The 22,816-nt window shown below is 41.5% G+C and overlaps 1 protein-coding gene and 2 pseudogenes across 1 annotated transcript; 1 reads left to right on the forward strand and 2 right to left on the reverse strand.

The window, feature by feature from the left end:
* OR52B30P (olfactory receptor family 52 subfamily B member 30, pseudogene) lies at positions 5,648-6,697 on the forward strand (annotated as a pseudogene).
* Positions 13,125-13,892, reverse strand: LOC788363 (RNA polymerase II subunit A C-terminal domain phosphatase SSU72 like protein 3; the record flags this gene model as incomplete). Its single annotated transcript, XM_024975595.2, has 1 exon — positions 13,125-13,892. A coding segment is annotated over one exon (312 nt), but the record flags the coding sequence as incomplete, so codon positions are not given.
* Positions 13,893-15,111: 1,219 nt separating this feature from the next.
* On the reverse strand, positions 15,112-17,306 carry LOC132342338 (RNA polymerase II subunit A C-terminal domain phosphatase SSU72 like protein 3-like; annotated as a pseudogene).
* Positions 17,307-22,816: the final 5,510 nt, after the last annotated feature.

The raw sequence follows: 22,816 nt of genomic DNA on the forward strand, positions 1-22,816 counted from the left end.
AAGGTGTCCTTCACTGAGTGAATGGAAAATGCACTATTAAAAATGAAATAAACAAAAGATATTCGGGTTGGAAAGGGACAATTAAACCACTATTTCAGTTCAGTCACTCAGTCATGTCCAACTCTTTGCAACCCCAATGACTGTAGCACGCCAGTCCTCCCTGTCCATCACCAACTCCCAGGGTTTACTCGAACTCAAGTCCACTGAGTCAGTGATGCCATCCAACCATCTCATCCTCTGTCATCCCCTTCTCCTCCTGCCTCCAATCTTTCCCAGCATCAGGGTCTTTCTTTTCAAATGAGTCAGTTCTTTGTGTCAGGTGGCCAAAGTATTAGAGTTTTAGCTTCAGCATCAGTCTTTCCAATGAATATTAAGGATTGATTTCTTTTAAGATGGACTGGTTGGATCTCCCTGCAGTCCAAGGGACTATCAAGAGTCTTTTCGAACACCACAGTTCAAAAGCATCGCTTCTTTGGCACTCACTATTAAAAAGCCACTATTTATTAATAGATTATTAACAGATGAAATGATTGAGTATATAGAAAATGCTAACAATCCATACAACACTGAAACAGATTTAGCAAGGTTTTAGGATAAAAGTTTAAAAACCAAACTATATTTTTAAATACTAGCAGCAAATAGTTTAAAGCAAAATTATAAACCATTTCATTTATTATAGCACAAAAGTAAAGATGATTTCCAACAGAAACTCTACAAGCCAGAAGAAAATGCCACCATATATTTAAAGTGAAGAAAGGAAAGAACTACAACCAAGAACACTCTACCAGGCAAGACTCATGTTTAGGTTTGGTGGAGAAATTAAAATCTTTCCAGACAAGCAAAAGTTAAGAGAATTCAGCACCACCCAACCAGCTTTACAACAAATACTAAAGGAACTTCTCTAGGCAAGAAACACAAGAGAAGGAAAAGACCTACACAAAATAAACCCAAAGCAGTTAAGAAAATGGTAGTGGGATTATACATATTGATAATCATCATAATTGTAAATGGATTAAATGCACCAACCAAAAGATGGATTGGCTGGGCAGATGAAAACATGTGCATGTATGCACTTCCACATACCGCATCACTCCATTTCACTCCCCAAACTGTACATAATTATTTATATTGTTAGATTAATCATGTTTCCATTACGGCTTGCAGTTGTAATTATCTTCTATTTTTTTGTTTTGGTCTGGCTATTGATTGTGAAACTGATAAACATCTTTACTATTGTGATTATGCAACTATTATTCACTTAATATCATTGTATCATGATTGGTCAACTGCCGGGAGCCGGCGAGAGACATTCCACTCGTGACAAAGGTCATGAGGAAGGAGGCTCGGCATACGCAAAGGCGGGATCAAGCCTCAGGACTCCCCCCGGATATTCTCGAGCATCTACCCCCAAAAACCAGAGTCTGCCTACTTTATTGCTTTGTGCTCTCACCTCTGACTTTACTGGGGGCTGTCCCCCACCACCATCTCGCTCTCTCTGACAAAGAGTTAACTTACAGCTCCAATTAATAAAAGTTCCTGGGCAATTAGGAGTGTTTAAATCCAAACCCCTCAGATGGCTCTCTAACTCGCCTGACAAGTTTACCCGGACTCCTACAGCTATGCATACGATTGTTTACAGTCTCCCAGCCTCGAGAGGCAAAGGAAGCTTAAGATATTCAAATAGCTTAGAGCCTCTCAGAGAGTTAGAAACTGTCAGAATAAAACTAGTAAAGGATTTCATTGATGAGCCAATGTTTGTTGCCAAGTTTTCACATCCCCTGAATTGTATCCTTGAATATGTACTAATTAATAGTTGGTATGTAGAAAAAATAAGTAGTGGCCTTGGTGTTAGTAACTTTAGACCCTTAAGGTAATAAATTCTTTCCTTTGTTGTAAACCCATTACACATCTGCCCTATAGGAATGCAATTTTATCTTCGGAAGATGGCGCCAAACCTTAAAATAATTACTCTTAGAGAAAATAAGTCTTACGGTTGATAAGTCCTTGTCAAGAGTCATAAAATGTTAATAGGCCTTCTGGCCAGAAGATGATGTAAATCACCTAAACCATTTGTATACGATAAATTTGCAGGAAAGAAACCCTGGTTTTTGATAATGATCAAAAACTGCTGACTTTGCATCCCCTATTATCCTCTATGTGTAACTTAGGGTGTATAAGCCCCTGTTGAAAATAAGGCTATGGGCCTTGCTCACCAACGCTTGGTCTCCCCATGTCATTCTTCCCTTCAAATTCCAGCTGAGTCTCCATCTGAAGCGTGGATATCCTCTGCGACCATTTATTTGCCTGGGCTTCTAAGACCCACTCGAGATGGTGTCTAAGGTGGGGCACCTTCCGCTATTCGAGAGGGTGCCTGCGGCCTCCATGGTCAGAGCTAACCTGGTGTCACGGGTTATATTGATTTTCCGCGTAAACCAAGCTACTCAGCCTCTTTTCTCCACTGAATTTTCCTACTGAGCTATCCTCATTCTATTACTCTTTATATCTTTGATAAATAAATAAATAAATAGTCACCGAAGCCGTCTCTCCTTCGAATACCCTGGATCAGCCGGGGCTGGACCCCGGCAGTCAACAGAAAATAATACAATTCTATTTCACTAAAACTACCATTTAATAGAAAAACTTGTAATCACTTTTTAAAGTCCAGATGCATATCAAGATTATCTTGCAATATTTTAAAAAATACCAATGTCCAGCTACTGCTGCTCTTCTACAAAACACAAGATGTGTTTCTAATAAGCAAGCATGTTTAAAAACAAGTGGACTATATGATGATCTTTGTTATGCAGCCTAAAGAAAGTGGTTGAAAATATTAGGACCATTGTCTAGAGTAAAGGAAACAGATTAGAGAGACAAGAGCAGTTGTGTGCCGGATCCACTTGTACCTGCCCCTGTGCCCATTCCATGCAACTCCACACTCAGTGATATCACCTTGTACCATGAAATACACCTTGGGGGAGTACATACACAGAAATTGGCAAGCACTGCAAATCAGGACTATTTATTCATTTACTTATTAACTACATATTAGGTATATATATGTGCATTTGAGCTGGGATACCAGCACACCACTGAACCACTGTCATACATATGAGCTGTCCCAGTAGGATGAAAAGTGCTGTCTGAGAAAGGAGAGTGTAAGAAGTGGGAACCATCATTAGCTCGCACTGTGCCAGGGATCCCTAAGAGCTTCCAGAGGAGGTTCTATGTTGGCCCCATATCCTCACTGGTGTCAGTATCTGAGGCGTTAAAGAGGGTTATTCACGGCCACCCCGAACTGATCCTTCAGCACACCTACCTGATATTTGTCATTTGTTCGCTTTGTTAAACACTTTGAGAAGCTACACTTGGCCTTGATATGCTGAGGTCTAGAACTGCACAAAGGAAGAAGACAATTCCCAGACCACAGAAAGTTTAAAATCAATACAAGAAACATTGTCAGGTAATCAAATTTTCTCCTATTCTTGAGATATGTGTTTTGATGATTAGATCCCTTATGAAATCAGAGGAAATAAATGACATATGGGGAGAAGACTTTCACAAGCACATGGCTGACATAGTGGGCAGATGGTGAACAGTATCCTGAATAGGGTCAGCTCTCTCGGGAACACAGCAGGGAGAAGCAAGTAAATTCTCCATGATACTGAAGCTCTCTGGATCCAGTCTGGGGGAACCAGCATGAGGCCAGTTTGGAGAAGTTGCTTTAGATTTGATTCAGTAAACAAATAGCTATCAAGTACTCACAAAGTACCCACAGACCACACCACAAACACTGAGCTCCTCAGCATCTCTCCTCTGGCTCCTAGAAGAAAAATTCCTCTTTATTCCCAAATATCCAGTGTCCATCATCATCTCTAAGCTGGTCCTCATCGGCTCCTCTTAATAATCACATAACATTTATGTTGCTTCATTTTTATAACCTTTTCTTGCTACAAGCTTCTCAGCATATGGCACACACATTACTCTCCTGCCCCCCAATGGCATTTTCAATGTCTATTTTGGTGTCTTCCACCTCCTTCAGGAGGATGGGCTTCCTCAGGGAACAATCTATTCTCAGAATGGCTATTTGGTCACAGACTGACCTGGCTTTGGTAGCTGCCCACAGCAGGAACATCTTCACACACCTCTACTGGGTTTCTGTTCACGATTATATTTTTAGGACAACTTTAATCACTGCTTAAAAGGTACAGGAATAAAAATAGGAGAGGAATTTCCCAATCTGTTAAATAAATTCAGAGGTGAGAAGTATCAATCCTGGAAGGGCAGAAAACACTCATTGTGACTTACTTTGTGCTGGATCTTCAGTTATTCCCTGTAAAAAATGCAGATCTTGAAAGTTGTTGATCAAAATACTTCATTATTTCACAGATTCCTGAATTTGCAACTCCCTGAGTTTTGCACCAAGCTCCTCTCTTGAGAATGCAGATGACCTGGGAGTCAACTTCAGTCATAGTGAGAGAGGGCAAGGAAAGGGTAAGCCCTTGAGTTTGGCCTTCATAGTATAAAAACACTTCTTTTACAAATAGCAATTTTGGATATTGATTCAGGGGAAAAAGAGACCTTTGTCCACTAAACCACCTGTGTTTCTTCTAGAAACTGAAACAATTGAAACTTTCTTTCTTCTTCTCCATTAGCTCTTAGAATTTGGGACCACTGCTCCTCCTTCCATGTGACATCACAACTCCTCTTTCTTATGTAGTACAATAGATAACTGCTACTGCTAAGTCACTTCAGTCGTGTCCGACTCTGTGCGACCCCATAGATGGCAGCCCACCAGGCTCCCCCGTCCCTGGGATTCTCCAGGCAAGAACGCTGGAGTGGGTTGCCATTTCCTTCTCCAATGCATGAAAGTGAAAAGTGAAAGGGAAGTTGCTCAGTCGTGTCCGACACTCAGCAACCCCATAGACTGCAGCCTTCCAGGCTCCTCCATCCATGGCATTTTCCAGGCAAGAGTACTGGAGTGGGGTGCCATTGCCTTCTCCGACAGTAGATAACGAGACTATATTATGAACTCCTCAGCCTTCAGCTGGCCTGGATACATGGTGCACAAGTCTTTTAGGTCTTTACCAGAATTTTTTCACTGTTGCCTAGAAAAAAATTGACAAGGGACACATTAAATATTGATGAGGTTTCAAAACTCATATTATACTATCCTACTCCTTATTCTGTAGTCAAAACAATAGGACATAGCTACCTGCTCAGGGAAAGCCTTTGTTCTGCTCCTCCCCTGATTCCCTACCCATAGTCACAAAAGTATTTTCAAAGGTAAGTTCATAAGTAACTCATTCTTAAAACCAACACAAATACAGAATAAATTATTCTTTCCATTCTGTTTGTGTATTGGCTTAATTTTGGACAACAAGATGTTAATCATTACCATACTCATTTAATTTTCTCTACTGCTTTATGAGTCTATCTTGCTCCTGAAATTAAGGCTTCATTCAGATAGCAACTCATACCTTACTTATCTTTATTTATGTATATATCCAAAATTCCTGACATCATCAGAATGGAATGGGATGAAGTAGGAACCAAAATCAAATGATAATTCGAAAGAAACATTTGTATGTATTTTTGAATTCCTCTGTCTCCATGAATAGGCATGAGATTCTGGAAGAACTTCTCAAGTATGAGGACCTTAAACCACACTGGAGCTAGCCACACAGTCTTCTGCTTGCTGGGCATCCCTGGCCTTGAAGACCACTACATGTGGATTTCCATCCCCTTTGTTATTTCCTATGCCACTGCCTTGCTTGGAAACAGCCTGTTCCTCTTCATTATCCTCACCAAGCACAGCCTCCATGAACCCATGTTCCTCTTCCTCTGCATGCTGTCTGGAGCAGACCTTGTCCTCTCTGTGTGCAGAGTCCCTCAGGCCTTGGCAATCCCCTGGTTCCATGCTGGAGAGCTCTCCCTGGATCGCTGCATTTGTCAGGTGTTCTTCCTCACTTCCACTTTCATTTACAAGTCTGGGATCTTGCTGGTGATGGCATTTGACAGCTACACTGCCATACGCTACCCCCTGTGATACACCACTGTTCTTACACATACACTGATAGGGAAAATTCATATATCCATCTTCCTAAGAAGTTATTGTACAGTTTTACTGTAGTATTTCTTCTGAAAAGACTGACTTTTTATAAAAGTAACATCCTCCCAAACACTGCTTGTAAACATTGTCCTGGCAAAAATTTCCTGCAATGATATCCAACAAAATGCTGAAGAAGGAAATGGCTATCCATTCCAGTATTCTGGCCTGGAGAATTGCATGGACTGTATAGTCCATGGGGTCATGAAGAGTCGAACACATCTGAGTGACTTTCACACAGAACATCTGGTTTGATTTTTTGTCCTAATGTCGACCTTGGTCTTAGATGTTGTGCTAATCTTTGTTTCATATATGCCTATTCTCCGAGCTGTCCTCCACATCCCTTCCCAAGATGCTCCTCACAAAGCTCTCAACACGTGTGGCCCCCATATCTGTGTCATCATCCTCTTTTATGGACCTGGGATCTTCTCAGTTCTCAATCAGTGGTTTGGATACCACATTCCACTCCATATTTACATTCTTCTGGCCAATGTCTATATTCTTATTGCACCTACATTCAATCCCACGGTTCATGGGATTAAGACCAAGCAGATTTGGGACCTGGTAGTTCATTTGCTCTTTCCAAAGTAGATATGACTATAATAGTGGAAACTACCCTTGTGCTTTCCTCAGTAATGCTCATCATGCTTTAGGTTAGCTTTTGTATCAAGATGTGGAAGGGTACAGTGGAAATACTAATCAAATAATCTGTATCTTGTTGTCATAGAGCAATTTTATCAGGGATGGGTTTGTAAATGTTTCTTGCAATGTCTTTAATAACTCATTAGATATCAGTGCCTTTGGGGTCTTAGTTCACTTTCTTATACATAGAATTCATAACTAGATTAGTTCACCTCCCTACTCCTAGGCTGGAGGTTAGAATGTAATGACCTGGAAACAGTGACCTTTCCTGGGTAATTGTTAAACTTTTATTTACTAGGGTATTCTATGCTTTGAATGGCTACATTTGTTTTATTCCTCTCATTCAGACATTTTCCTGCCATTTGCCCCCATGTTGTAGCTTTCTTCATATTTTTGCTTTGTAGACAATTATAAAATTCATATATATCTTAAAATTCATATGTATTCACCATTAATGCAATGTTACCATAAATAATGAACATATGTATCAGTAAATCTTTATCCTTTCAAAACATTAAACATAGCAAATGTTTACTAATTCTTTCATTTTATTTATATTATCAACTGTTTGGAAGAAAATATTCAACACGAGAGAAATACAGTACAAACATGTAAGAGTACACTGAGCAAGCATACATGAAAAACACACTGATATATGTAGAGGTGTAGCCAATGTGGCAGAGTCGGAAGACCCTAAGCTCACCTGCTTCCATGGGCAATCCCAAATTGCAACCATTTACAGAACAGCTATCAAGGAAAATGACCCTAAGACCAGCAGAAAAGCATCTCCACAACTAAAGATGTAATGAAAGAACCACAACAAGATGCGTAGTGGTGTCCTGTGTCTCCTGTATTGCAGGCAGATTCTTTATCATTGAGTAACCAGAAAAGCCCAGGAGAAGGAGAGGGTAGGACAAATTGAAAGAGTAGCATTGACATATATGCACCACCATTTGTAAAATAGATAGCTAGTGGGATGCTGCTGTATAACACAGGGAGGTCAGCGTGGTGCTCTGTGATAACCTAGAGCAGTGGAACAGGGAGGAGGCGGGAGGGAGGCTTAAGAGGGAAGGGATATATGTATACTTATGTCTGATTCACATTGTATGGCAGAAACCAACAAAACATTGTAAAGCAATTATCCTCCAATTAAAAATATATATTTTAAAAAAGGTCTCTCTATTTTTCTGTATTTTCTCTCTCTTCTCCAGTTGGATAACTCTGTTGAAAGATCTAGGGTCTATTTTTGCAAGTGGGGGCACCTTGGTCCAGGGGTAATGCATTTGTAGTTTTGTCTTATGTGGAAAGATTCCCTTTGTACAGCCTATACTATTTTTCATTCCTCCCAGCAATATTTGAGAGTAACTTAGTCCTCACACGATGCCTTCAGACTATATTGTCAAGCTTTCAGACATTTTCAGTCGGATAGTGTTTCCAATAAGGCTGACTATCTGCACAGATGAATACCAATAATCCTTCCCTACCCAACCCCTACACTGTCCACACAAGCCAATTCCTCCTTCATGAGGTGCAGTCTGTTCCCCACTCCCTTGCACCTGTGATCGCCTCATGACTTTTTTTGGCCAGTGGAATAATGTGGAAGTATTATATCCTCTGCCCTGTGGATTCAGAGTGAAGTGAAGCAGGAAAAACAATCAGAAGGGGGATATATACATCAAGAAACAACTGAAATGAGGGATTTTAAATAAATTAACCATGAATGAAGCTACTGACACACATATTGTTAGGCTGTTGGCTCTTGGATACAAAGTCCAATATCACCCAAAGCATGAAATACAACTTGCTCTGACATACCCACAGCCATGTCCACGTGCCCTGTCAAAGAGTCCCAAAGCTATCACTGGCATACTTAACATATCTTATTACATGTACATTCATGTCTTTCAACAATTTGCATTCAAATGCTGCCACTTCACCTACAACAACCATCTGAATATTTCATTTGCTTCTGTGTCTTAACTGGAATTACATTTGTCTAGTCAAGAAATCACTGTGTAGCACATCTAAATCTTTATTTTTCCATTCCTCACACTTACAAACATATTATTGTTAGTTAGCAGAGAAGGCGATGGCACCCCACTCCAGTACTCTTGCCTGGAAAATCCCGTGGATGGAGGAGCCCAGTAGGCTGCAGTCCATGGGGTCGCTCAGAGTCGGACAGGACTGAGCTACTTCACTTTCACTTTTCACCTTCATGCATTGGAGAAGGAAATGGCAACCCACTCCAGTATTCTTGCCTGGAGAATCCCAGGGACAGGGGAGCCTGGTGGGCTGCCGTCTCTGAGGTCGCACAGAGTCGGACACGACTGAAGCGACTTAGCAGCAGTAGCAGCAGCATTAAAAATGACAAATTTCCCCTCCCTTTAGCAAAACCACCAACACCAGTGGTGTTAATACCACTGGAAACTATTCTCTCACCATATTTAACAACACCTGTTCTAGTCCCAGCCCCCCAAGTCTGGGTTGTTTTTTTTTTTAATGGAGTGCCAGAAGTCCTGCAGAGAATGTACCAGCACTCTGGTCCAAACTGTGGCTGATTTTGGTGGATCTGAAGCTGAAAAGACCTTGCCACTGTGAGGAGCATCCTAAGAGGCTGGTAAAAGGACCATCCAACGGCAAAGATCAGGACTCAGCATCCTGGGACTGCAATCACCTTGAGGAAGTCTGGAAAATACCTTTGGAATGCTGCCGGCAGTTCATGAGTGCGTGCATGCTACGTCACTTCAGTCATGTCTGCCTCTGTGCAACGCTATGGACTGTAGCCTGCCAGGCTCCTCTGTCCATGGGATTCTCCAGGCAAGAACAGTGGAGTGGGCTGCTATGCCCTTATCCAACCAGCAGTTCATAGTCCTGGCCAAATTCTGTAGGTCACATACCACTCCACGTAAATGATCTCTGTGTTCCCATCACCCTCTCTAATCTGTCTCCAACTCTCCACACAAGGAAGCCCCAGGTGCTGCGGGTTTCAGGAGGAAACATGAACCCAGTCAGCCTCCCAGCAAACTTTTACTCACCTTCTGTTATAATTCACAGAAACTCCAGCAACCAAAAGTTCACCCACTCAATGCCCACAATGTTCAGGGTTTTGACAACTTCCTCATCTGCATTTTTCTAACTCTACAAGAGACACCAGCTTCTATAGTTCCACAAGAAATCTACCACTAGATCAAAATGTGAAACACTAAATTCACCAACCTTAAAGTTCTAACTCCCCAAACATTTTTATATTTTTATGACGTTTAAGGCGACTTAGACAAACCATGTTCCACAATCTACTTTATCCCCCATCCCGTTTGTTTTAATTTATTCACAGACACATTGTATGTTTTTAAGTAAATTTTAAAAATATATATTTTGGTCTATAGGTGATTTAGAATGTTATTTTAGTTTCTACTGTACAAGAAAGTGAATTAGTTATACACACACTCATACATATCCCCTCTTTTCAACCTTCTTTATCCATATATATCTATATAGGTCACTACAGAGTGGAGAAGAGTTCCTTGTGCTATAGACAAGGTCCTTGAGCACGTGCAAGCTCCATCACTCAGTTATATTGGATTCTTTGCAACCCCAGGGACTGTAGCCCACTAGGCTCCTCTGTCCATGGGATTCTCCAGGCAAAAATACTGGAGTGGGTTGCCATGCCCGCTTCCAGGGACTTCCAGATCCAGGGATCAAACCTGAATCTCTTATGTCTCCTGCATTGGCAACTGGGTTCTTTACCACTAGTACCACCTGGGAAGCCCAGAAAAGGTCCTTATTGGTTTTCTATTTTATATACACTTTATATTTTGTAATTAATCACTGTTATCTCTCCATTGCAGTACCTGCAGCATTTTAATTGTCTGTCATTTTTGCCATCCCTTGCCCAAACACATAGGAACTCAACTAGCATGAAGAAAGAACTTTTTAGGAAAGAAGGTGTTTTCTCCATGGAATTCACGTAGATTCAACAATAAGAAACCAGAGGGTTCACTTTGTAAGATCCCTGCACTACCACAAACAAGACAACACTTTTTCTATAATTCAGAGGGTTTTATTTCATTTTACTTAATGTCAGGAGCTATTTAATTGAAAAAATCATGATGGGATCTTAGTAAATGCCACCCATAATCTATGCTGTTTCTCTTAAGATTGGCATTAGTAAAAGACATACAATCTAAATATAAATATATTTGTAAGTAAAAACAATTCACTAGAATGACATCTCAATAAAAATTTACATATTTATATAAAACTACAAAAGAGAAAAAAGGATATTGTTTTAAAATGATGAAATAGACAAGTTTCTTTCCTGATTATACTGAACAAAACACACCCACCATTCCATTATAAGCCTTCATTAGTTGATCTGAAAAGCACAGTCCTTCAGGTTCATTTCCTTGCAGAGCCACGTGAGCACTGAACTGTTCCCTCCAAGTCAAGTCCCCACACCATCATCCCTCATGTTCGAAGGTTTTTGATGGCTTCCAGTGATTCAAGTTCCATTATCCATATAACGCATTTCCCCTGCATTTCCTTGCTTGGGTGGGGTGCAGCTGAAAAAAATCATAAGGATGGCTTTTAGCAAAAACGGCTTTGAGATCCTTGCACAGCAAATACCGCCTAGCCCAATGTCCAGGCACAGGTTCTTACTGACTAAGAAGCTGAAGCCAGACAAGATCTTCAGTAGAAGGAGACCATGTGCAGAAAGCTCTTGCCTGTTTCCCACTGGGCTGCCAGGAGCACCTCAACCAGAGGGTCTTCCACATAGTCCACCTGCTGGAGGCATTCGCAGAGCTCACAGATGGTAAAAGACCCAACGGTGGCATCCTGGGGGTCTTCGTCCATATGTCAATGAGAGGATTCCTATTCTCCTGACAATTCTTTATGTGAAGTGACTAGACACAGGTCCCATTCATAGCAAACCCAACCAGCACTAAGATCACCCATTCAATACCAAAGATATTCAGTGTTGTTACATTTGCCCAACTGCTTTTATCTACACCCTCCCCCAAGACAGCAACTTCCCAAGATCCATCCAGATCTCTGCACTACATCTAAATCTGAAGCAGGACACTCATCAACCTTCAACTGTCAACCCTCCAATCTTTTGTTATTTTTGCAGCTCTAAGGACTCTTAGACAAACCATGTCCCACCATCCATTTCATCCAGTCCCATTCCCTTTAACTTTTCCATGGACACTTTCTATGTTGAGTTTCCTCACTGGAGTCACTCCTTTGGAACACCAGCTGCACTTTTACATGCTTTATCATATTTGCCTCCTCCATACCCCTACAGACAGGAAATCAACCAAAAATATTTTCTCAATTCCTTCCAGTGAATGTTCTGACAAAAGTAAGATCTCCTGGACAGATCATTTCTCTCTCTTATAAAGGGAGAGAAATTTCCAACATTCCCTATTTCCATTTTGTGTTCCCATCATTGGAGATGATCATCTCAACATACCATCTGATCCCCTTCCCATTCCTCCCTGACTAACTCAACATCAGATGAAAGACTGACCTTGAAGCTCATTAAATCTACCCAGAAAGAAACCCTCACCTCCCTACCGCCAGCACTGCCCCATGTGGATAAGTACACCCCGTCACCAGTGTGGAAAGACAGAAAATTGACATTGTTTCTAAATTCTTCCCTCTCTCTCCTCTTCAGCATGTTCTGTCCTTTCAACTCCACCATCTTCCTATGATCCCACAGCTTCTCCCCCTGTCCAGAGCTTCTACCTTACTGCTCAATCCACCCTTCTCCTCGGGAAATCCTCTACTAGCTCATCCCATGCCACCAGGTCCACCCTTGCTCCATCCTGCCTTTGCTCTGTAAATAAAGTCCACATCAACCTTCTGACATAGCAAGATACCTCATTCAACCAGGACAACTCCCCTTTCCCGTATTTTCTCCTGTAAGTTACACAAGCCTAGGTGTCATTGCTGGTCAGACCCAAGATGATTCACTTCCCTACAGATAGAATCCATGTTTAGAGGAGTCCAATACTCAATGAACCTTTTATGCATGAAGAAAATCCACTTGAGGAAAGAGCGCTTTACCCTGTAGAATTCATTCAGCTTGAACAGTAAGAAACAAAAGTGTTCCTTTTGTAAGATCCAACCCCTACCAAAAATTAGGAGATCCATTTTCTATAAACTAGAAGCTTTTATTTCATTCCATGAATATTGAATTGAACAGATTATGCTGAAATTTTAGCAATCAATGCCTACTATTATCAAACCTGAGTTTCTATGAAACTTGCAGTTACCAAAATACATACAATCTAAAAATAGATTTCTAAAGTTCAAACATTAAATATAATCCTATCTCACTAAAAAGAAAAATTCATTTATACTGATGCACAATACAAAAATGACAAAGGAAATTGTATTAAAATGATGAAGTAAAAACAAATGATGGAATGGAAGTGGTGTGGGGTTTGTTTGTTCTTCTTCCCTGAATGTCCTTCAACGCATCACTGGTCCATTGTAAACCTTGGTCTCTTGATGTGGATAATGGAGTCCTCTGGGTTAACTTCCTCGAAGAGCCCTGTGAGCCCTGAAGTGTTCCTTCCAGGTCAAGAATCCATACCATCGTCCCCCACCGTAGAAGGGCTTGGATGCCTCCAGGGCATTCATGTTACTTTTGCAGAAAAAGATTTCCTTCTCCACTTCCTTCCCAGGCTGGAGTGTACCTGGAAAAAGTCGTGTAGATGGCTTTTAGCAGAAAGGCCTTGGAAGCCGCTTCTGACAGAAAATAACCACCTAGCCCAAAGTCCAGACACAAGTGCTTACCAAGAGGAGCTGCAAGCAGACAAGATACTCAGTAGAAGCAGACCGTGTGCAGAAAGCTCTTGCCAGTTTTCCGCTCGGCTGCCAGGAGCACCTGAACCAGAGAGTCCTCCAGGTTGCCTGCCTGCTGGAGGCGTTCGCAGAGCTCACAGATGATCAAAGACCCAAGCGTGGCATCCTCCGCGTTGTCGGCCATGTCCACGTTGATCACGTGCACAGGCTGGAAGGTCTCCTGCTCTCGGACCCACAGCTCCTCCACCACCCTGTCGTAGACACTCTCCACACAGGTGAAGATGACCTCAAAGTGATCTCGGCACTCTTGAAGTCTTTCCAGGCGAGGAATTCAACCAACAGCTTTTCTGCATGTGGATTTTCTGGCAAAATAAGTTCACCTGGACAAATCATTTCTCTTTCTTTCAAAGGGCTCCTAAATCTCCCTACTTCAATTTTGTGGTCCCATCATTGGAAAAGATGATCTCAGCCGACTCCTACTCCCTCTCCATTCCTGACTGTGACTGTCCATCCTCAGATGAGAAATTGATCTTGAATAACACTGACTCTACCAGGAAAGGAAAACCGTCATCTCCTTACCACTGCCCCCTTCAGATATAGATGCACATGCTCACATGTGGGGAAAGACAGAAATTGAGAGTGCTTCTATATCCATCCCTCTCTCTTCTCTTCATCAAGTCTTTTCAACTCCAGCACCTGCCTCTGCTCCCACAGCTTCTCCCCCTATGCAGAGCCACCTCCCTACTGCTCAGTGCACTCCTGTCCTCAGGATGTCCTGTACTCCCTGATCCCTCCAGAACCATGGCACTCCATGCCACCTACACGGATAACAAAGTCCGCACTTACTTTCTGATAGTGAGTAAACTACTTCACCATCCCAACTACCTCTCCTTTATTTTCTCCTGTGAGTCATATAGGACTTGGTGGCACAGCTGGTCAGAACCAAGAATGTTTCACTGCCGAGCAATGAGGATCCATTTTCAGAGGAACACAAAACACAAAACAACAAATGTTTGAAGCAAGAAGTAAATTCTCAAGAGAAAAGAATGCTTTTCTACATGGGATTTATAGGCTTTGAAAAAAAGGAAATCAAGACACCCAGTTGGTAAGATCCATCCCCTACCATAAATGAGAAGACACATTTTCTATTTTTTTCTTTTTATATAAATTTATTTATTTTAATTGCAAGTTAATTACTTTACAATTTTGCATTGGTTTTGCCATACATCAACATGAATCCACAACAGTATACACATGTTCCCCATCCAGAACCCCCCCTTCCACCTCCCTCCCCATACCATCCCTCTGCATCATCCCAGTGCACCAGGCCCAAGCATCCAGTATCATGCATCGAACCTGGACTGGTGATTCATTTCATATATAATATTATACATGTTTCAATGCCATTCTCCCAAATCATCCCACCGTATCCCTCTCCCACAGAGTCCAAAAGACTGTTCTATACATCTGTGTCTCTTTTGCACTCTCGAATACAGGGTTATCGTTACCATCTTTCTAAATTCCATATATATGCATAGTATACTGTATTGGTGTTTTTCTTTCTGGCTTACTTCACTCTGTATAATAGGCTCCATTTTCATCCACCTCATTAGAACTGATTCAAATGTATTCTTTTTAATGGCTGAGTAATACTCCATTGTGTATATGTGCCACAGCTTTCTTATCCATTCATCTGCTGATGGACATCTAGGTTGCTTCCATGTCCTGGCTATTAGAAACAGTGCTGCGATGAACATTGGGGTACACGTGTCTCTTTCAATTCTGGTTTCAGTGTGTATGCTCAGCAGTGGGATTGCTGGATCATAAGGCAGTTCTATTTCTAGTTTTTTAAGGAATCTCCACACTGTTCTCCATAGTGGCTGTACTAGTTTGCATTCCCACCAACAGTGTAAGAGGGTTCCCTTTTCTCCACACCCTCTCCAGCATTTATTGTTTGTAGACTTTTGGATCGCAGCCATTCTGACTGGCGTGAAATGGTACCTCATTGTGGTTTTGATTTGCATTTCTCTGATAAGGAGTGATGTTGAGCATCTTTTCATGTGTTTGTTAGCCATCTGTATGTCTTCTTTGGAGAAATGTCTATTTAGTTCCTTGGCCCATTTTTTGATTGGGTTGTTTATTTTTCTGGAATTGAGCTGCAGGAGTTGCTTGTATATTTTTGAGATTAGTTGTTTATTAGTTGCTTCATTTGCTATTATTTTCTCCCATTCTGAAGGCTGTCTTTTCACCTTGTTTAGAGTTTCCTTTCTTGTGCAGAAGCTTTTAAGTTTAATTAGGTCCCATTTGTTTATTTTTGCTTTTATTTCCAATATTCTGGGAAGTGTGTCATAGAGGATACCTTTTCTTAAATTAAAGAGTATTATTTTGATTTATTTCATTTTGTTTTGTTTAAATAAGCTACATAGTTCAACAAATAGGGCTTGGATTTTAGTAATAAATGCGACCATGGAATACACCAATTTATAATTTTGTTTCATAAATACGCTATTGGATTAAACAAATCATGCTTGGATTTTCCCCAAAAAAGCTACACATGATCTACCCTGAGTTTCTAATAAAGCAGGCATTCATCAAAGACATACATTCTAAAAACAAAAATATTTCCAATTCAATATAATTTCCACTCAATGTATTCCTATCCCACTTACACCACGCCAAAAGGACAGAAGGAAATTAGTATCCATATAGATCAATAAAATAGACATTGTTCCTTTTTCTCAGAATATCCTTCAATGCATTGCTTGTCCTGGGCTCTGTGATCAGCCTTGATAGTCCATCCAGAAAAGAGAGTCCTCGAGATTAACCTCCTTGCAGAACCCTGTGAGCACTGAGTTCTTCCTTCCAGGTCCAGTTCCACACTGTCGTTCCCCACATTGGAAGGGTTCGCATGTCTACCAGTGTTCCATGTTCCCCGTGCCGTGTGATGCTCTCCTCCTCCACCTCCTTCACTGGGTGGGGTGTACCTGACAACAGATCATACAGAGATGGCCTTTAGCAGAAACGGCTTTGAAGAAGCCTCTCCCAGAAAATACCCAGCAGCTCAAGAGTCCAGGCACGGGTTCTTACCAACAAAGGAGCTGAAACCAGCCAAGATGCTTCCTCAGTAGAAGCAGACCGTGTGCAGAAAGCTCCTTCCTGTTTTCTCCTTCGCTGCCTGGAGCAGCTCGGCCAGACGACTTTGCGTGTCATCTGCCTGCTGGAGACCCTGGCAGAGCTCACAGATGATCGAGGCTCCAAGGCTGGCTGCCTCCAGGGTGTCGTCTATGTCCACGTTGACGACCAGCACAGGCTGCCAGGTCTCCTGATCCCTGGCACACAGGTCGGCTACCACCCGGTTATAGGCCCTCTGCCCACAGGTGAAGATGACGTCAAAGGGATCTGGGCACTCTTGAAACCTTTCTGGGCCAGGCTTGATTCTCTCATTTCTTTTCAGGATGTGTAAGACTCCATTCCTTTTGTAGTGCTTTTGGTCTTTAGAGGAGAGGTCGCTGTGCATCTTCTTGTAGGACGTGGAGAAGTCGTAGAGCACGGGTGGCTTGCGTGCCCCTCCTGGGAGCCTCACGTGGGATCTGGCTCCAAAAAGACCTGACATGGAACCCATTCTTGCTGAGGACGTGGTGGGCTTCCATGCTCCTGTTGACATTGCTCATGCAGACCACGGCCACCCTGAGTGGGGAGGAGGGCATGGCTGCAGCCTTTTGGGACTCTAGCTGGACAGAAGGACTTCAGGGTCTGAGGGGGACTCTGAAGGCCAGAGAGATGACCGGCTGGGTCCAGTTTTGAAATGAGCATTTGAATCAGAGAAGAGAGAAGGCCTTTATATGGGGGCATGGGCCCAAGGTGGGCGGAGACCCCTTGACTGGTGATTGGCTTAACTCTTGAGTGATTGGATTTAGACAGTGAACCCAATGGGGTGACCAGGACAACCCAGTGATCCAATCACCCAATTCAACTGCCAGTAGGTGTCCATCTGGCTCCCTTGCCACCCCAGAGTCCTTTGCCAGGTACAGTTAACCCTGTACGTGCCTGTGTGTATGAGGCTAAGATTGGCAATTCAATCACCTGAATATCTGCTCTCCACCCTGGCCTCCTCCCATGTGGGAGTGTTTTATAGTCTCCGCTTTGTCCTCTGGGTCACATTTGCAAGAGGCTACTAAGCATTTTAGACTTGTCCAGACTACTTTCAGGTTTGTCATCCATCTCTCTAGTGACCTGAGAACATGCATGTGGAAAGTATGTTTGAAGTTTTCAAACTTACAGTTAATTCATTATACATAGAATTGCAATAGTTTTTTCACATTTATTTCCCTCAGTTGATAATCTAGAATTGTAATTTTGTTAAATTACAGCAGAAACACATAATTTTGGCCACAAAATAACAAGATTCACCAGTGTTCAAAGCAACTGTTTGGAAAACATCCCTCCTGTTAGTGTGGCAGGAGTTTCAAGAACACACACATCCTGCATTTGATTTTCTTCAATTCATGATGCTTCTCCAGGGACTCAAGTCACCTCCATGGCTTTCCCATGTTTTCAAGTACTGCTGCTGCTGCTGCTAAGTCGCTTCAGTCATGTCCAACTCTGTGCGACCCCATGGACGGCAGCCCACCAGGCTCCCCCATCCCTGGGATTCTCCAGGCAAGAACACTGGAGTGGGTTGCCATTTCATTCTCCAATGCATGAAAGTGAAAAGTGAAACGGAAGTCGCTCAATCGTGTCCGACTCTAGTGACCCCATGGACTGCAGCCAACCAGGCTCCTCCGTCCATGGGATTTTCCAGGCAAAAGTACTGGAGTGGGGTGCCATTGCCTTCTCCAGTTTTCAAGTACAGCTCTGTCCAAACACTCTATAATGAAATATAGTAATTTTCATTTCCATTTCTTTTGTCAATTTACAGAGTTTACCTAGCCAGGATATAGACTTAAAAATTATGAACCATACACCAAACAATAAGGAGAGACAGTCTTATTCCTTCAAAATGGTTCAGGAGTAACACCCATTTAGAAACTCACAGATTTTTGTCTCTGTGCCTCTGTCAATTGTAGTAATTGTCACATTGAAGGAGTCCTACCTCAGTGAACACACTTGATCTTCTCCAAGTATGAATCCCAAAGCCAGGACATTAACATTGACCCAGAATGATGGGTAAGGTAACTTTGGACCCCAGGCCACCAAATCGGAAAATCTGGGAGTGAAGCCCAGAGATCTGGGATGTACAAAGCCCGTCAGATGATCACAATGTACACCAAGGTGTGAGAACAACTGATCCAAAGCAGGGGTTTCTGAGCCTCGATTGGACTTGGAAGCTGTGAGAATTTGTTCAAAACAGGGCATCAAGAATACAAGGGAAGCAGGACATTCAAAAGAGAAAAATCTTGTCAAAGAAACACGAGGCATAAATGAAAAGGTAGTCAGAAGCTACATACAGCATGAAATTGTATTAGAGTAGTGACACAAACCTGAAGGGGTCTAACAAACCTTGTATAGCAAGATCTTGGGCTCAAAGTGAAACAGAACAGGACCCTATGGTCTTTCCCCACTATGTCCTCGGCCTGCCTTTGTCTGTGAAAAAAAATTAGCTAAAAGATAAGCTTAATCAATGAAGCAAGAGAATGCAGAAATAAAGGAGAACAAACCATCTAACAAAACTAAATAATAATAGTTGAATCATTAAGTATTAAAACATCTACTTCTGCTTCATTAACTACAAATAAAGCCTTTGACTGTGTGGATCACAACAAACTGTGGAAAATTCCTAAAGAGATGGGAATACCAGACAGTTACTGCCTCCTGAGAAACCTCTATGCAGGTCAAGAAGCAACAGTTAGAGCCAGACATGGAACAACAGACTGGTTCCAATTTGGGAAAGGAGTATGTCAAGACTGTATATAGTGTCACCCTGCTTATTTAGCTTCTGTGAAGAGTACATCATGCAAAATGCCAAACTGGATGAAACACAAGATGGAATCAAGGTTGCCTGGAGAAATATCAATACCCCCAGATATGCTGATGACACCACCCTTATGGCAGAAAGCAAAGAGGAATTAAAGAGCCTCTTGAGGAAGGTAAAAGAGGAGAGGGGAAAAGCTGGCTTAAAACTCAATATTCAGAAAACTATGATCATGGCATCCAGTTCCATCACTCCATGGCAAATAGATGGGGAAACAATGGAAATAGTGAGAGCCTTTATTTTCTTGGGCTCCAAAATCACTGCAGATGGTGACTGCAGCCATGAAATTAAAAGACACCTACTCCTTGGAAGAAAAGCTATGACTAACCTATACAGCATATCAAAAAGCAGAGACATTACTTTGCCAACAAAGGTCCATCTACTCAAAGCTATGGTTTTTTCAATAGTCATGTATGGATGTGAGAATTGAACTATAAAGAAAGCTGAATGCTGAAGAATTGATGCTTTTGAACTGTGGTGTTGGAGAAAACTCTTGAGAATCCCTTGGACTGCAAGGAGATCCAACCAGTCCATCCTAAAGGAAATCAGTCCTGAATATTCATTGGAAGGACTGATGCTGAAGCTGAAACTCCAGTACTTTGGCCACCTCATGCGAAGAGCTGACTCATTTGAAAAGAACCTGATGCTGGGAAAGATTGAGGGCAGGAGGAAAAGTGGACAGAGGATGAGATGGTTGGATGGCATCACCAATTCAATGAACATAGGTTTGGGTGGACTCCGGGAGTTGGTGATGGACAGGGAGGCCTCGCGTGCTGCCGTTCATGGGGTCTCAAAGAGTTGGACATGACTGAGTGACTGAACTGAACTGAACTTTGAGAAACTACACAGGAATTCATCATATATATCTTCCTTTGGAGCTCCGAAAAATCTACTTCAAACCTTGGAAAGCCCAGGTTTTCAACTTTAACCATAATTTCTTGTTCAACCTCCTAAGTTGAAGGACAGTCAGAGAGTTGAAAGAAAAGCTCACATGTTAGGATGTTATCCAGTATAGAGCTGGAATATTGCAGTGAGTAGAAATACAAGAAAATCATTGTTTTCTTGCAATAAAAACATTTCCCTACTTGTTTGAGGCCCCAAATGCAGAATTTCTGAAACAACATAGATATACCAGTGGATGCACCAGCATACCAACATTTAATTTTTTTTCTAATTTTTCCTTCCACATTAAACACTGTCATTTTGTACAAGGAATTAATCTAAATTGACCACAAGTATTCAGAATTATTTTTTTCTGTCAGCTTTCTCCTCAGCTTCCTGAGTTCCAAACACTCTTATCCCTGAAAAGATCCTTGAGACACTAAAATGGGTTCTAGGCCATAGTTCAGATTTTAACCTCAGAAATAAGCCCAGATCTGGCTGGAAGACAGTCTTGAAGTAAAAGAATGAGGAACAGTAGCCATTGTATGTTACTACTGTTCATGGTCCCTCAGATCTGAATGATAAGCAGCCACCTGAAAAAACAACGTCTTTGGGCATGAGAAAGCTTGGGTTTCCTCTACCTGAATCTATGTTTCCCAAAGGGAAAAGAGGGGGGAGTATAAATTAAGGAGTATGGGATTAACAGATACAAACTACTATACAGAAAATAGATAAGCAACAAAAACTTAATATATGCCCCTGCTGCTGCTGCTGCTAAGTCGCTTCAGTCGTGTCCGACTCTGTGCGACCCCAGAGATGGCAGCCCACCAGGCTCCGCCATCTTTGGGATTCCCCAGCCAAGAACACTGGAATGGGTTGCCATTTCCTTCTCCAGTGCATGAAAGTGAAAAGTGAAAGTGAAGTCACTCAGTCGTGTCTGACTCTTCTCGACCCCATGGACTGCAGCCTACCAGGTTCCTCCGTCCATGGGATTTTCTGGGCAAGAGTACTGGAGTGGGGTGCCATTGCCTTCTCCAAGTGTATGCCACAGGGAACTATATTCAATAACTTGAAATAACCCAAAACAGAAAATAATCTGGAAACATGTATATGTATGTATACAACTGCATCACTTTGCTGTACACCTGAAAACTTACACAATATTGTACATCAACCAGACTTCGAATTTTTAAAGCTTTTTTTTCCCCCTATAGCCAGTAAGTTTTGAATGTTATAAGTGTCTTTATTATTACTTTTTTTTTCAATTTTTCAAAGTCTATTCTGTAAAAAGTACATTGCCCTCAAAATCCTTATATCTTTCTGTAATTACTCCTACAAAAAAACCCATATTCTCCAGACACTTTTTTATGTGAAGTCAGTAGACACTCTCTTGTATTAGTATTTCTGTGGCTGAATAGTTTATGTCCAAATTACTTCAAGAACACAGACCACAGTTTATGCCTCATGTACTTTGGGACATCAGTGAACTGAAATTTTTTAAAGCTACACGTGTTCATGTGAATTCTTTGAATTTCTTACAGAAAGTTTTGTAGTGCAGTTGTTTGACTTTTCCCAGTTAATAGTTGACTCAAGATAAGGGTCCAATTTTATGTTTTTGGATGTTGATATCCAGTCTTCCCAAAACTATTGAAGAGAGATTATCCTTTCCCCATTGTGTGTTCTTAGCACCCTTGTTAAAGATGAGTACCTGCCAGTGCCATACTGTAGCTTTCTATATATTTTGAAATCAGGAAGTGTTATGTCTCCAGTTGTGTTCTTCTCATGCAGTATTGTTTGGCTATTCAGGGTCTTTTCAGGTTCCATATGAATTTTAGGATTATTTTTCTATTTCTATTTAAAATGGACTATGGAAAAATCTCAAACAAATAACCTAATCATACATCGAATTCAAGTAGAGAATAATAACAAATAAAGCCTACAGTTATCAGAAGGAAAGAAATCATAAAAATCAGAAGCAAAATACATGAAATAGAAATTTAAAACAAACAATAGAAAAAATCAATAAACTTAAAGATGGTTCTTTGAGAAAATAAATAAAACTGATACATCTTTAGCCAGATCCATCAAGGAAAAAAGGGGGAGAGGGCTCAAATCAATAAGAGTGGGGAAAAAAATGAGGAAGTTACAATCGACATCACAGAAATACAAAGAACCAAAAGAGACTACTACAAACCACTATATGCCAATAAAATGGACAACCTAGAAGAAATGGACACATTCTTAAAAAGGTACAATCTCCCAAGACTGAACCAGGAAGAAATAGAATATGTGAAGAGACTGATTATAAGTACTACAATTGAGTCTGCAATTTAAAAATTCCCAACAAACAGAAGTCCAGGACCAGAAGGATTCACAGGCAAATTCTATCAAACATTTAAATA

Source organism: Bos taurus, chromosome 15, assembly GCF_002263795.3.
Source record: "Bos taurus isolate L1 Dominette 01449 registration number 42190680 breed Hereford chromosome 15, ARS-UCD2.0, whole genome shotgun sequence".
In the NCBI taxonomy this organism is placed as follows: Eukaryota; Metazoa; Chordata; class Mammalia; order Artiodactyla; family Bovidae; genus Bos; species Bos taurus.